This window comes from Maylandia zebra, linkage group LG6, assembly GCF_041146795.1.
Source record: "Maylandia zebra isolate NMK-2024a linkage group LG6, Mzebra_GT3a, whole genome shotgun sequence".
Classification (NCBI taxonomy): domain Eukaryota; kingdom Metazoa; phylum Chordata; class Actinopteri; order Cichliformes; family Cichlidae; genus Maylandia; species Maylandia zebra.
The window spans coordinates 32811126-32828192 of record NC_135172.1 but is presented as its reverse complement, the minus strand read 5'-3'; the positions used below and the strand labels follow the sequence as shown (position 1 = coordinate 32828192).

At 37.3% G+C, this 17067-nt stretch overlaps 1 protein-coding gene across 5 annotated transcripts in view; it reads right to left on the bottom strand.

Annotated features, from left to right (window-relative positions):
* The window catches only part of micu3a (mitochondrial calcium uptake family, member 3a), a 45014-nt gene that overhangs the window by 18327 nt on the left and 9620 nt on the right, over positions 1-17067 (bottom strand). For 3 of the 5 annotated variants that reach the window (XM_012917592.4, XM_076885081.1, XM_012917596.4), the window contains exons 2-8: positions 16130-16277; positions 13707-13738; positions 11558-11636; positions 6821-6868; positions 5142-5224; positions 2851-2922; positions 1635-1676 (exon numbers count right to left, since the gene is read on the bottom strand). In XM_012917592.4, the coding sequence (XP_012773046.3) occupies positions 1635-1676; positions 2851-2922; positions 5142-5224; positions 6821-6868; positions 11558-11636; positions 13707-13738; positions 16130-16277 (504 nt within the window). The remainder of the gene's footprint in view (positions 1-1634; positions 1677-2850; positions 2923-5141; positions 5225-6820; positions 6869-11557; positions 11637-13706; positions 13739-16129; positions 16278-17067) is intronic. The other 2 variants (XM_012917593.4, XM_012917598.4) reach the window with 1 other exon arrangement.

Here is a 17067-nt window from a genome sequence, read left to right as displayed (position 1 = left end):
AGTCATCATCATTGATACCCAATAGCCAATCTCCAACTATTTCCTAATGATTGATGCCTTAATAATTGTTTTCCGACTTAGAGCTCATCAGGTTACATACAATTAATAAGTCAAATCTATCAGCATTTTGCACAGGGTTGGTAAATAAGAAATATTCATCCTTGAGAGGTAAAAATCTGTTTCATTTTCGATCTCATAAGGCTCAACAGACAAATTCAACCTCTTTGTGTTCTTTATGTAAATATGATTTTGTTCAGACAACAGAAACATATTTTTGTATGTACCCTTGGCCTCCTTCCCTAAAAAATCTCCTTCTATATCTTTATATTAACAAACTTCCCCCATCAGGAACAAACAATACTGCCAAAAAATACAGCACATGTCCTAAAAAGGACTAAAATGGAGTCTGATTGTCTTTAGAGCTCTACAGGGTCTCAGGTCATTTTAAATTACATCGCTCTCTTTTTGTAAGAGTTCATCTCTCCTGACCCCTTAAATGTATTACTCTTTTCTTTGTCTGTCCATTAATCATCCCTCAATCAATCAATCAGCTGACTTGACAGATGGGCAACCTTTCTTGAATTTTTCCCTTCTCCCTCTCTCTTTCTCTTACATTCATCCTTCAAAGTAGCTTACAGAGTACATTTCACTGATAACAGAGGATCAGGTGGACTGGGTCAAATTTAAGGCTTTTTCCATCATCAGGAGCAGAAGGGAATGACAGGCCTTTTTATTTTTATTAAGGTTTTTAGACTCCAGAGAGTCAGTGTATTAAAAAACTCTGCTGCATATATATATATTATATGGAATGTTTAAACTGAACGCAAAATAAAGGCCATTAATGTGTGATTTAATGTGTGATATTTAAAGGTCCTGGCAATCTATATTAATTTAAACTTGGCAGGGTTGGTGTGTCCTTATAATTAATGAACAGATATGATTGATGTAACTCTTGTCACCTAATTTTTCACATTAAACTTAATAATTGTATCTAAAAGGCATGGTGACACACAGACTGCAAAGCAAATGTTTTAGTGACTGAGAAACAGTTCAGATGTATGGAAATATATATGTGTCACAAGTGGCAGGTGAGCTAAAACACAATCACAGACAAATCATTTATATTTTTTCAGCTATTCATTTCCACACAGCAGCCCAAAAATATTCATCGGAAATGTTAAAATACCTCCTTGGTAATCACTGCAGCAGATTCACGCTGTCTTGGCCGGCTCTGCTCTCGAAGCTGAATTGTGTCTCGCTTGAATGATTCTGACTTTTGACAGTTTGGAGGGCAGAGCCCAAAGGGAAAAGGTCACTTTGAAAGTGACCTCATAACCTCTGTGATTGACAGGTTCAGTTTACTGTGTTCAATTTAAATATTTGCCCATGATTATGTTTTATTTCACATTATTATTGACACAAATATAATTCCACACAGGTAAAGTTTAACATATTCTCACATGGTTTCACAAAACTTAAGCTTTTTGTTACCATAAGGTTTCTACTCTGACTGATTGCTAAACAATAAAGCTGTTGAACTGACCCAGCTAATAAAAACAGCCTATTCTCTGCTCCATAAATATCTTTATCTATCTAAAAAGCAGAAAACGAGACTATGCCATGTGGATACCTACGCTGTTCATGGGGGCAACCTGATATCCATACAGCTGCATACTCTAACACACAGAGAGAGACACGAGGAAGAGAAAGAAGAGGACAGAGCATGCAGTCAGAGAGGAGGAGAGAAGGTAAAAGACATGTTAGTACATGCAAGGAAAGAGGATGTGCCATTTTCAACACATCTATGATTACATTTTAGAATACACACTGTGCCTAACACCAAGCATGTACTTTCAAGAGATAAGTTATGTGGGAAACATATCCTTCATTTTTCAGTGACAGTATTTCCTGTGAGCCAACAGCACAACCAGGACTGTTCTGTAAGATACCCAATGCTTAGATCAACAAATCTCTATCTCTTATTTGCTTACACATCTACACAGGTTCTTAGTAAACTTGGGTTTGAAAGATTTACTTCAACATCAATAAGATATAGATAAGTAACAAAAGGAAGATTTTAATAAGAAGCTTTTAAATATTTCTTTTGCAAATCATGTCATGAAAAACTTACCTTGAGAACATTTTACTATAACTAATGCACAAGATACCTAATGGCTTATCTGTTTGTAAGTTACCTTAATTAATCTGTTTGTAGCACAACACATATGTGGGATGGGACAAGTTAATACTAACTCATCAAACCTGCTCTCTTTGATAGTTATTAAGTTGCATATACACTCTGACACAAAGAGAGCAGTAATGCGAGGTGCTTGGTGTTATTTCTAAAACTCAATCGCATAAAGTGCTGAGAAAGACACATATTCTATCATATATATAAATCAAATATACCAAGTCCACAGCAGGGATAACTGTCACAGAGATACCAAACAGTTTCTACGAGGCAGCATGCACTCAAAACTAGTTACATGAAAGGTTTAGTTTCACACCTGCATGAATACAAATGACAGTTAACTTTGACGATCATGATGATCGTTTTTAACAAATCCATGTGCGCAGTGTGACACAGCACTTCTGTCAGCAACCTTAACTAAATGGTAAGAGGTGTTGTGACAGTTTACACTCATGGATATATTAAAATGTAAAGTAAGTTTACATTAATGTTTACCTGTCTTTTAAGTTTACCCCACTAACAACAGAAGCATTTATGAAGTCCACGTCCACATAGACTATTCATGGTTGGTTCACTGTTGCCAGCATTAAGGTTAATTAGCAGTAATACCCATGCTTGTCTGAGCATACACCCCCACACCCCGTTACCATCTTCCTTACCAACTGCGCGGACTTCTCAGCATCTCCTTTCCTTCCTTTCTTCTCGTTTTTCTTCCTAAAGATCTCCTGAAGCTGTAATGAGAGAAAAGACGAGGAGCTCATTGACAATTCAAAGTCAGATCTAAAACGCTGTTAAAAAAATGAAATGCTCAAATGAGTTCAAACAAGGTCATTCACTCTTTCAAGCACATCTATGATGTCATTCAGGTAATGGTCTTTTGGCAGCATGATTAAGGGAGTATTCAGGTTTCACTCTGGAAGTGATTTATGTTTATGCATATGTGTTATTAAAGGAAAAATCAATGCTGAATTCAATATGAAAAAAAAACAACTGCTTCTACACTACAGTGTCGGGTAAGTTTTTATATACTTACTTATTCAAATTTAAATTAAAATACTAATTTCTTTGAAATAAAATAACGAGATTTGTAATATAAATGTTATAATTAATTAAGAGTTAAATAAAAAATGCACAACCACAAACACAGCAACCTGATGTCTACACAAATACAGATACATAAACGCTCTCTAAGAGCATATGATCATAAAAGACAGCAATAGTCACTGGTATTGTTCAATTTCCATTTAAGAATATTTAATTACTCTGACAACCAATATCACATGTAAAACAGAAAAATCTGTATCTAAACCCTCAATGTGAGAATCTTTTTCTGTCCCACACCTGCCTGCTCCCACAGGATTTTAAATCATTACCACTCCCTCCTGCTGATGTGCTATCCCACTCCCACCAACCTTCAGAGATTCTGATCCCTTCATGCCTGCAGCGGTGTTTTGACTTGAAAACGTGTCAGTTCTATCCCACAGGGAAAGAAACACATGTGTAGCCCTCAAGAAATCCTACAGTTAGTCTTCTCAGCTTTGTAATAAGCTGCCTTTAGAAGATGCAAATTCAAAGTCAACCTTTTTAACTGCTTTAAACGTTAAAATATAGTTAAAGCTCAAGGCACTGGGAATAAAGGTACATAATAGTATATTCGCTTAGGGTACTACAATGTTGGCCAAATGTTTTTTTTATTGATTAAGATGATGGAGACACTTTAATAGGGAAAAGACTTCTGTAAATGATGCAATCTGTGAATGTATTGTTTGAGAGCGCAAGGATGCTTGCATGAGACTTGAGGAACAGTCTTACAGGCAGATAAAGCTGAAACACGACCAAGCATTAGTCCAAATTCTGAAATGATTTACTGAGTTTACAAACGTAATGTAACATGCTGAGAATCAAGATTAATTTCAAGCTGTCAGTCTGTTAAGTTTTCAATAAGGTAGTAGCAGCAAATGTTCTCAATCTTGCCCATCTGTAACATGGTGATGTTAATTTAACCAGAGAGCACAATTATTTGTATCTAAAAACTGTTAAATCTCTTTAAAAATCCCAGACAGAAGCTAGGAAAAGTCTAACATCAACTAGAGCAGCCTGCCTTACCAACTCTACTCGATTAGCAACAAAAATGTGGAGCCAAGTCACCAGAAGCACAGCACTACCACAGAAAATCAAAAAATCTTGTCCTTTTTGGGGAGTTTTGACCTGTGATATCAAAAATGGTAGAATGTCAGGTATTAAATTTATCAGTATTGAGCTTGTAGTACTGTAACAGCCCAAGTCACAGTGGGTAAGGAATCATTTTAGTAATGTAAGGTAGACAAGATTTGACATACTGACATTTGATCTATAAATGTGATCTATGACAATTCAAGTGTTTCTACTATGCCTGGTTTGACAGTTCATAAACAGTGTTAAGTTCATTATAGTTGCTAATACTGACATAGAAAACAACCAGGCAAGGAAAAAACATCTAGGATGGACTGATTTGTGCAATCTTGTTTTTAAAGCTTCAAGATGAGGATTTCTGGTACGCCAATCTTTACTTTTCAAAAACCAGACATCATGAGTCAGAGGGTGACACTGGATGAACTGAGGGTCTGCACTAAAGCCCGTCATTTGATGTATAAGGTTTAGTATCCTTTTTCCTGTAAATCACATAAACATATTTGTAATATAAGAGTCCAAGAATTAAAATATTGACTTGAAAATGGGCAAAATAGGGCCTCTTTAATTTTAGTAATTTAATAAACTACATTAAAACACCATGGTACAAGTCAAAATTAGATTTTCAAAAGTAAGGTTTTGTCTTTTGTCCACTCTAAAATCATGGATTGTTATTTAATACTAAAGCTATTCTTTAACACTGCTTTTTAGTAAAAGGAGTAACAAAAAGGGTTAATATTAATATGTAAATTCAGGTTTTCTCCCAATATCTGCGACTCACCACTAGGAACTCCCTCTTATCCACCATCTGGTTGCCGTCTGCATCAAACATATTGAAAGCAATCTTAAAGCCAGCATGAGGCTCTGGGGAACAGAGAAGGGAACACATAGGGTGAGTGTGTGCATGTGTTTGTTAAAGGCAATTTGAAATCCATAAATAGTAAGTGGAAAAAGTGTCTCAAAGCATCAATAGGAGGGAGAATGACTTAAATGAAGCCACAGTTTCAAACATAGCTGCTTATCCAAAGAAAACATTAAAGTGTTGACCAGGTTAAAGTTATTTAAAAAAAAAACACAATAGCAGAACAAATACATTTGCTACAGACTGACCTTTCAATTTGACATTTTATTCTATTTATTCAACCATTTTTAAGGCCAAACAAGGAAGCATGCATGTAAAAAAAAAAAGAAAAAGAAAAAAAGACAGTAATTTCTATTTAAACTAGTTTCACATGCTGGTCATACGTCTAAGAGATGAAGTAAAATGTAATTTCAATTATGGTCTTATGGTTTTTGGTGTGGGGGTGTGCACTGCCTTTCACCCTGTGGCAGCTATGACAAACTCCAGCCCCCTGCAAGCAGAAACTGAGCAGTTAAGATCAAGTATGCTTATTTTTATTCACTATAACTTCATCCATCATCTATTTAGGTTGAATTAAAATTAAAATTTGTGGAAAAATCATTAAAAGAAACAACTTTTTATTGATCCCTTATGTGTCAGTACAGCTGAGATCCATATTTGTAAAACACCCTAAAACATGCTATGCCAGTGACTGGCCCACCCCCAAGCATCAGAGCAATACAGTGTACACTCTTAAATGTCAAGAGGATGGCTGTAAATTATACACCGGGGACACCAAACAACCTCTGGCTAAGTGGACGGCGCAACACAGAAGAGCCTCGTCCTCTGGCCTTGACTCTTTAGTCCACTTAGACACACGGGCCAATGGTCACGCTTTCAATTACAAGGACGTGCACATCCTGGACAGGGAGGAACGCTGGTATCATCAAGGAGCCAAGGAGGACATTTATGTGAAAAGGGAATGACAATGTTGGAATTGAGGAGGCCTTAGAGAAAATCTTTAACCATCTGATCGCAGTCATTACCCAACTGTCTGTGAAGAGTGCAAGAGGCTACTGATTAACGGTCACGCCAATTTGCATATCAACCATTATGAAACTGATCTCATTGCTCATTGTTATGCAGTGACGCTACTTTCAATCGTTATGCAGCTGGACTGTTTGTAAGGTTAGGGGGAGACTGGGTCACTTGGATGAGTGCTGAAAGTACTGAAATTGTTGCTTCCAGATGAAAAGAATAAACTTTATGGAATTTTATAGCCACTTTCTTTTTTTCTTTTGTTAAAGAAATTTATCTATTACTTTTCTTCATCTTTTGAGAAGATGTTCTTGCAACTTTCCTTACGTTTACATTTTTTTCATCTTTGGTCTGTCTCTGTCTCTTTTTGTCTTGCCCTAAGGTGAAGGGGAAAACCACAGCATTTGTGAGATCAACATTTTTTAAATTTCTATATGTACTTAGCGCACTTCGCTTTGTCACGTAATTTTTCTAAAAATAAGAATATAATAATGCAAACAACAACTGGGTGAAAGAGATATGATAAAAAGGTGCAGATGAGTTTAAGTGAAAGGAGAATGTGTGCAACTGAATTGACTCACTTGTCAAGATGCAGAGCAGGAACAGGTACTCTGTGTATGAGATGATGCCTGGTAATGAGATCAAGACAGAGAGAGTTAAGGAAGAGGTCATATTCAACTCACACACACACACACACACATACACACATTCACAATGTTTACAGATGTTCAAAGACTGTGGGCCTCACACAAAGACATACACACTAACACACATAATCCTTCCTTTCATGGAGATAGCATCTTAAAATGTGTCTTCTCAAAGCGGAGCTGCCAGCGGCCATTTGGCCACACACCGATTCTTTTTCTACACCCCAAGTGTCCAGAGTAAAGACACAGGCTAGCGTGTGTCTGTGTGTGTATGTGTCTTGTGTTTGGATAAGCAAGTGAAAAATGTTTCAGGAGGTGATCCTTTCTTGCCTCAGGCACATTCAGGAATCTTTGCAGCTCCATCTACGCTCTCTCTCCCTCTTTTTTCGCTTTCTGTCTGATCGTTCAGATAGTTCAGGGTGGTTCGCTTGAGTGTTACGGGAGACTTCTCCCCCATTTGTGTGTATGTATGCATGAGTGTGTGAGGGTGAACACGACACCAGTTAAAGTCAGTGTGAGCCTTGTGTTTTGCTGATGCTTGACTGCTTTGTGTAGAGGAGCTGGTTTGGAACTGAAGTCTTTTTCCCCCATGTAGCCTGAGCTCTGCATAGACTAGAGCATACAAAATTGAAGCTACTCAGGTTTCTATAATACAGTCTGTTGTGTGTTTACGCTCCCATGCTTTCAGTGATATACCACAGAATAAGAGGGATTAATACTGATCTCAAGGTGATATTTAATCATGATGGAAAGGGCTGTAAACAGGCATTATATGTCCTCTCCAATAGTTTTAACATTAACATATGTTCCATATGTTTGTTGATTTTGCCTTCCTTTTCTTTTAATTGTCAGTGGGTTAAAGATGTTAAGAGTCCATTGTAATCCAATAATAACAAATCTGATGGTTTGAATCAGCCCCAAGAAATTTTATTAACTCAAAAAACCCTGATATTTACCTCCAGAGAAATTTATTTAACTTAATCTATATCAATGCATATGTTAATACTAAAGCACCTTCCTCTATTATGGACATCTGCTATGGACTCACTAGAATAGCATATATTAAGAAGCCCAAGAAGATCTAAATTTTGTGTTTGTTGTGCAGGTCAACTAAAGACAAATATAAGGGTTAGTTAAGTACATGTGAACCATGATGACATTACAGTAGTACTAATAAACCGTTTTAAATGGAAAACATGAATGTGTCACATGAGTATTAACATATTAGGCACAGGTAACAATGTTCCATGTTGCATACAGGCAATGCAAATGACTGCAATGAGTCTTTACTGCTTTGACTATATTTCCAGTTATATTTTCACTGCAGTCTGAAATTATTTTTGATTTAATTATCCAATATGTGGCATTTCACTTACTTTATCAAAGTCAGAAAGTCAAAAACCAAAAAGGCATTCCCAGTTAACACAAATGCTTTATACTGGTACTATGAAAGGAATATTTACTCAGCTGTTGTGTGTGACAGATGGAAACATGGATTAACATTGTGTTAAATCTGCGATATACATACCCAGCATGTTACTGTATACTTACACAGTCAATTTTTCTAAAGCACAGTAATGCATTACCCATACTGTGGTAGTCATAAATAACTGATAATCAATTAATCAATCATGAATTAATGTAGTGTGTTCTGACATTAACACACAGACACAGTGAACCCCTTTGAGTCTTTGTCTGATTTTCAACTCTATCGAGCTCAGAAATCCAAAGACATTACAACGATTTCAACTTTCAAACGTACTGGGCCACGTACACATCACACCCACAGGAGCTGTTCAGCCACTGAAAAGCCATGTCATGAAGTTCCTGAGAACAGCTTGTGTGCTGATGTTAATGTCACTGGAGTTTTGGAGCTTTACACATTATGTACCTCAGCACTCGGTGACCCCCGCTATATAACTTTATGGGGTCTGCCACTTCATGGCTGAGTTTCTATGGTTACTAAATCCCTCCACTTTGTAGTAAAACCACTTACAGCTGATTGTGAAAATATAGGATTTAAATTTAATGGACTGACTTGTTGCAACAGTGACACGACTGAGTTCAGTGAGCGCTGTAGAAGGACTCATTCTTTTACAAATGCATGCAAGGCCACACATTTTATACACCTGTGGGAATGGGACTGAAAGCACCTGAATTAAAAAAAGTAGTATGAATTTTGTGAAATCTAGGTAACATATGCAGTAGTTTTGTGACCCTTTGAAATCCAGACTGATAGATGTCAATGACTTTGTTTTTCGGCTGTTTCTTAATATCGTGGCACGATGTGTTGCTTTTTGCAACACGTTCTCATCCTGACGCGTAAAATACCAACGACTGTGACAAATTGTCGGTATGGGAATGAGAGCAAGTTGGAATGAATGTATAAATGTGTTTTACGTGTGAAATGAAAATAAACCGAAAAAAGCATTACGTACCCTAAATCTGTTCACTTTCAGATCCTAAATCACTTTGGAAAACACAATGTGATGGCCACAACATAAAGCTATTTTATTGTTGAATTATTAGTCATACTTTGATGTGTTTGTATTGGAATGGATGGCTGGAGCCTTTGCTCTGAGCGTCTCTTACAGCCGCGAGCTTGTATTTACTCAGGTTATCTTTGTCTAACATTTAAATTTGTTTGATGTTCTGACACATGAGAAATATGTAAAAAAAACCAAAAAAAAAAAAACCTTGGAAATCAAGAATGTTTTACTGTATGTGAATGAAAAAATCAGCCCTGTTAAATCTTGATGGTGTGTGTGGTCTCAGTAGTGCTCCACCAGGAATGAATGGTTAAAGTACAATAACCATAGATTACCCTGAGGTTTCTGTTTACAAACTTTCTCTTTTTCCTCTCTTACCATATTCATTTCTCTGTCTACTTTGCCTGTTTGTCTTTTATAGCCCATCTTTTACACTCCATCTGTTTCTTATATTTCTCCCACTCTCCTTTTAAATCTCCTTTTCACTCCCTGATTTGATTTTCCTACTCTATTCTTTTTTTCCCTCCATCTCTCTGATGAAAAAAGGAAGCAGACCACCCTCCTGGCTACTTGTCCCTGTAGACTAAATCAAACACACTCAAACGTTACAAGCTTAAGAATATACCTTTGTTATTATGGTAGAGGAAGAGAGGGGATGCATCACACATGGTTTGCTATATTTAGCATCTCCCAGTGTGTGTATATCTGTGTATCTGTGTAATTATCACTACAGGGAATCAGTCCCAGACTGTGTTATTCCTCTGTTACATACTCCTGAGGCAAATGCTTAATTAGGGTGAGCTTTTCTCTATCTTTTAGTGTTGCATAAATTGTAGAGGAGAGGAGAGGAGAGGAGAGGAGAGGAGAGGAGAGGAGAGGAGGTTGTTCAGCTGTACGGAGTAACAGCATGGCACAAACTTGGATTAGAGACCCCTACAGTGACACACAACTCACAAGTATGATTTTATCACACACTGAGAGCCAAGCACTGGGAAATGTGCACAAAAGCACAGTTAGGTCATCGCAGTTACTGTATAATAATGTAAGAACCCTGACAGTCATGCAGGTGTATCACCTAAGAAATATAACATGATGCAAGAATACCTCTTAGATTTCTACTACCTCTGTTAGGTATTTGCGGGCTGAATGAAAAGAAAAAAAATACATAATAAAGATAATTAAGTTAATTGCGAGGATGCATAATTATATTAGTGATCCAAGCAAAAACCCCGCCCCTTTGCTCCTGTCCTAAAACACAGACATATATGCTAATTTATCATGTTATTCTCTTTATCTTCATTAATATCTTTTTATGTAGTCATATGGCATAAATGGCTGTTCATAAACACCAGACAAATGAATAATAAATACTTGTATCTATTCTTCTTTGCAGGCGACATGTTTATTGTATAAGACAAAGCAATCAATCCCAGGTACTATTAGTGTCACTGTTTGATGCACACTTATTTACATATATGCATGACAGCTCATTCCAGTAACCCAAAGTGTCACTGCACTAAAATTTTGATTACCAAAATGTATTTCCGAACAATGTACACATACATAATGTGAATGTAATGTCACAATTTGTTTTGACATTAGTTACTACACATAATATATATGACTTATAAGAGGACAAAGTATTATATTTAGCACTCAATTCATTTGTGTGTTTTAAAAATAATTTCCAAAAGCTAAATAAATGATAATCGTGGTGCTCTAGGCAGTTTATAAAGTTTCATTCAAACTGATTAAGGTGACTGATTAGGAGGAGTTAGGGAACATACAGACATAGAGAATAGACATTATACATATACATGGTCTTAAAATGACAGTCGTGATTTTTACAACATTAAATTCTCTGACAGTGTATCAGCAAACAATTGTTCAGTATTTTAAATAATCTTTAACAACTTGAAAGCTGAAGAAACTTAAATACTTTACCATGTTTACTCATCATATAAACCGAGTCCTATTTGACTGACATTCACTGACCTTGTTATTATCTGACTCTTACACTCCTACTTATGTGCTCTGATAACAATTAAAAGAGAAAACAGTGTCAATGGGTTTTGTGTACAGTGCATGTGTGTTCCTTTTTTTATTTAGTGAAAAGGTATTTTGCTCCTGTTTTGTGTGTATGTGCGTGTGTGCGTGTGTGTGTGTGTGTACGCTCTCTGACCTCGTTCTCTCAGGTTACGAAATAGTTTGGAGGATCCTCTCCACACGGGAGGAGTGTCTGATAGGATCTTCTCCAGCTCCTTACAGACACATACAAACACACAATAAAAAGGTAAGATAAACTCTAAAAACACAGACCTCTAACTTCAAACTTCAACTTTTACACACACCGATCCAGCGCAAACAGGAAAGGTTAGCATGCCGTGGAAAGAAGGAAAAAAAAAGCTTGGCAGGCCAACTATTTTAGTATTGTTATTAATGTGGTATTTTATATGACTTGTATAGAAAGGAATGTATGTATATATATATTTTTTAATTGACACAAAGACTGCTTTGAAGAAAGAAAAAATAAAGTACCAAAAGTAGCCTGTGGAGGTTTTGACCATTTGTGGTGCTGTGAATTAGGATTTGAGTGGAGTCTGCATTTTTCTTAGATTTCACACTCCAGCAGCACAAGAATTTCCTTATGGATTCTTAAAAAGAAGTTACAACACTTAACAAAAATGTAAAAACCTCCAAAAGTTGATTCTGTTTATCTGGACGTAGTGTTTTCAGTGGGAGAAACGTTTCGTCACTCATCCAAGTTCTTCAGTCTCAGCTGACTGCAGGTTTCCCCAATCCCCAGTTCATTTGCATAATGACCAAAACCAGCCCACTGAAGGGAAAATGGGAGGTCAGTTCCTTCATCTTAATTATGCAAATTCTCATGACCATTGATCAACAACCACTGATCGAAGCCCACTGATCAATGGCCACCAGTACCATTCACAGAGAGTTGGGGAATGGCTGCAATCACAGCATTGTAAGATGGTGAAAGATGTACCCTTAGGCCCCCCTCCATTGAAAGAGTGTCCACTGGCCTGTAGGTGTGAATAGACTGCAGAGTCCTGGCCTGACGAGGTAGCTCTTCTGTGTTGTGCCATCCGCTTTGCCAGAAGTTGTTTGGTTTCCCCAATGTATAAATCCTGGCAATCGTCCTGGCACTTAACAGCGTACACTATGTTACTGTGTTTGTGTCGGGGCACCCGATCCTTGGGGTGGACCAATTTTTGGCGCAGTGTGTTTTGGGGTTCAAAAGTCACAGAAACACAGTGTTTAGAAAAAAAAAAACAGAATCAACTTTTGGAGATTTACTTACCTGGATGATTGAGCATTCATCTAAAGAATGTAAAAATTACTTGTGTCTAAAATCACTGTTTAAATGTTCAAATTCTTTTCAAAATCTATTTTATGGTCTGATTTTACGTTAAACAAAAGATTAAACAAGTTATGCTTCAGAATGTAGCCATCTTGTTATTAATAAGATACTGTATTACGGGCATGTGTAGCATCCTCAGGTTCCCTTTCAGATTTGATGGATGTTATCAAATTTAAAAAATTAGGATCACAATAATGCAACCCTTCAACACAAGACTTTTAAAAAGTGGCTGATTTTATATACAGTTTATATGAATAAAACTTAATGTAAACTGTGTCACAAACTGGCTCAAAGAAGGTGAGAAAAAGGGATTTCACACAAGAAGCTCACGTAGATATAAAATAATTTATTATACATAACCTAACCGAGACACAAAGATTGCTAATAAGTTGATGTCAGGTGGAGTGGAAGAGAGAGACTGAGTGGTTCACCTGGGCCGGCTTTTATAGCCCGCAAGACACAGGAGACCTGCATTAAGTGACCATTGTCCAGTGCCAGCCAAACAGCAAGCCATAGCTTTCATGAGTGTGGGAGGGTGTGCAACATGAAAACTGCACAGGGTACTGAGATTATAACCAGGTGAGTACTGATGTGGCGATATCCTGTATTTTCACATTCAATGGTATGATCTACAGTTTAAATAAAGCTAAAGATCCTGTTTGTGCTGTATGAAATTTTCAGAGCCTCAGTATTTTGCATACAGTATTTCTTTAATGCACTTACATTTTTACATTTGGATTTTAAATTAGTAAACCTGATTATTGCTGAACTTAGAGATAATCTGCAATACATACGTATGAGGAATCATGACATTTGTATGCAGAAACTCATGACAAATACTAGGAAAATAGGTTTTAAACTTTGCAGTGTATACTGATTTAGATGTAACATGCAACAGATGTCTGTCTGCAATATAGAGGAGCACGAAAAACAGTTAGAGTGTGTTTCCCACCTGTTTTGTCAGGGACCTCCAGGGCCTCTTGCCTGCCAGGGAAACGAGACAAAAGAGAAGAGAAGAAGAAGGGAAAGAGGAGAAGAGAGTTTGGGTGGGCTCAGTCAGATAGCATCTGTGTGATCTAGAAATGGGTCTTAATGTGCCAGGTACAGTCACAACACACACACACACAGGCACACTCATTTTATATACACTGTCATCATCACAGGCCCATTTGTACCATCTCAAGTGCCCTGTGCTTGTCTTTGTAGTATGTGGAATGTCCCTGTAAAAGCACATACTACTTTTGTTCTGTTTTATACAACAAAGTTCATCTAATTCAACTTCAAAGGGGCCATTCGAGGATGTCAGCTGCCGAGAGGGCATGTGCGGCTGTATCGTATGTCAGCGAGCCAAGGCTAGATGTAAACACACACATACAGGTGCACAGTTTGCACGCAACGCAATTATATAGCCATTAAATAAATAAATAGCAGCTTTTTGTTTGTGATAACTTCCACATGTGAAGAGATACTTAAAGCAGTGGTCGCACAGGAAAATTTTAAGATGATTCTCCAGATTAGATATTTGCAGGGTAAGAGAAAGGGTACATGAGAGCAAATGGAATGTGTGTGTCTGACTAACATTAACCACAGACTAAACAATAGCTTTAAAGCCACCTGCTTTGAAGAAGCCAGCCAGGGCTAATCTGTTACAAATGACAGTGGGCCAACAGAAATTACAAAGATGTGTTTTAAAACCATATTTTTAAAGTTTTTTAAGAGATGGCAAAAAATTGTATACCTGGCACTGAAATACATATGTAATATTTAAAATCAACCACCAAACAGGGATCAGTAAACATGAGGTATTCACTGTCAATTAAATTATAAAAACAAAGGGTTCAAGTATCCAATCAAATCTTGCTTAAATTTAAATGTAATTTATATCTTAAATTCTTGAAGTATAAATTAGCTTTTCCCCGTCCTACACTATAGACTTCCTATCATTTTATGTTTCTCCATGAATCCCAGGAACCTCTGAGGTTGCTATTTTACCTTATCAAACACTATGTGTACTTAAGAGCCATTTGAAGAAACGATTTGTAAGGAAGTCATTTGTCTTACTTTTCATATTTACAATTTCTCATTGAAAAGAGAGAGGCGCTGCCATCTAGGCTTGTGTAGAGTAGCTGCATAAGACTTTAGACCCAGCTGGCATGTTCATTCATTAAAAATGAATGATTCATTTAATCGACTTGTACTTCTAGCACCGATTAGCAAGAGCAGCAACATTTAAGTCAATTAATCATGTGCATAACTAAATTAAAATGTTTCAAAATATGACAGAAAGCCTCTTTAGATGTCAGTGTTAGCTATTACAAAAAGGTGGAACGCTGCTTTTAAATAGCAGACCTACTGATTGGTGGATAACTTTCTGTGAACATTCAAACTCAGCTGTTCAATCTAACCTTTAACTGACAAGTCTTTAAGTCTGTCTGTTATAGATTTTCTTTAAAACATTTAATTATCCTTGCAGCTGAATTGCAAAGCACTTCGAGTTGTATTTATATAAATAAAAGTTTTTAATGGCAAAAGAAGCATAGAAGTTTACAGTGGTGACTGATTTTAGCATTTTTTCTGCACATTTTCCATCTTTATTTTTAGCACTCTGACAGAACTAATTTATTTGTGGACAACCAGCTAGCCCTGCCCCCTTCCTGTGTTTTCCCTACGGGAAGACTCACTGGCCAGCTTGTTTGCTCAGTCTCGGCCGTGGTTGGACAGATTCCAACTCCACCATTTTGGACTGCATGAGTAGACCTTGTTTTGCACCAGAGATCTGGAAGCCACCCTAACCTGAACCAGGTGGACAAATGGTTCATGTGCCACTATGCAGAGTTCACTGAGACTGCAGAGCAGAACTAGGTCTACCAGCTACAGTCCAAGACCATGGAGTTAATAATATTCAATAATAGGATATAGGAGAGACTGTGAAGATACAGCTGATGATATTGTTTGGTTATGTGTTTCATAGAAATAGCCAGCAGCACGATGGTTTAGTGGTGACCACTGCTGCCTCAGGACAATTTAGGTTCATGCTTAACACCCCTGTAAAAGATATTCTCAAGACATTCAGTTCTTGGTTAAATAAACTTCCCTCCTCCTTGGATCTTGGTTGAGGAGGGGAGAAATTTACAAACTGCATTTTCTGGTAGTTCCCCTGTGAAAGCAATCCTTTGCAGTGCTGAGATATATACACGTCCCATCAAAAGCAGAATATAAATTTGTGTTAAATGATTGATTTAAATGAAGCAGTCAAGTAGTCTGGGTACATGTCATATATGCAGATTAAGCAGATAAAATAAGCCCCAAATATTTTTGTCTTAAGGAGACACAATTTTGAGAACAACAGAAAACAAGCTATTTTTTCATACGTACTTCTCGGTTCACTCATGGTAACCGACTCGATGAAGTTTTGTGGGGTCATGTACAGCTGTCCTTCATACTCCACTGAGCTGAACAAGCGGAAACGATGTTCATGGGAAGACATGTACACATCTCCATCCTCAAAGTCAAATGGACGTGCCTGCAGAGAAAACCCATAATAAAGAAAAGAAAAACAACAAAACAAAGTATATGCATTCCACTTATACTGTTAAATAACTATCCTAATTCTCATATTAAGTGATTAAAATCAGGGATAAGCAATTAATGTTCCACTTGTGTCACAGTGGACATAATGTGAATGCGACCTGTGACAGATTTCTGTGCACACAAAGCAATTTCTATAATGAGGAAACTCATCTATTCTTGGCATCAACTCTCTCCATTTAGCTCCCTGTGGTTATAAATAGAGCGAGCGCCGCTGGCACAGTGCAGTAATGGGAAAATGGGCACACATGCACAAAAATACTTTGTCACTACTTTCTACTTGATTAGCATCTGTCTCTCACTCTCTCTCTCGCTCTCTGCAAGCAGCCAGTGCTTCAACTTGATTAGCTGCAGAGTAGGAGAGCTTCTACACCAACCGACTATACTGCGTGAAACTGTATAATTAACAGAGAGGCTTCCATATTTAAACCTGTTTAGCTGCAGGCCCCAGCACACAGTGGTTTCGGTTCCGCTCAGCTAACATGCTAATGAGCATACAGATTCATTCATAAAGCTTTGATGATGCCTGCACCAAGGGGGGCTTTTGAAAGCGTGAATTGGAGATCAGTGCTTGGCTTCATGGGAATGCACCCCACTCAAAAGTAAGAGCATAGGCACCCATGGCTTTAACTCTCACTAATGAATGAAGTTTAGAAAGTTTTGCAAAGGCAGCTAGGTTCACATGCCATGCTGCACAACATGAAAAAGAAATGTAAGAAAAACCA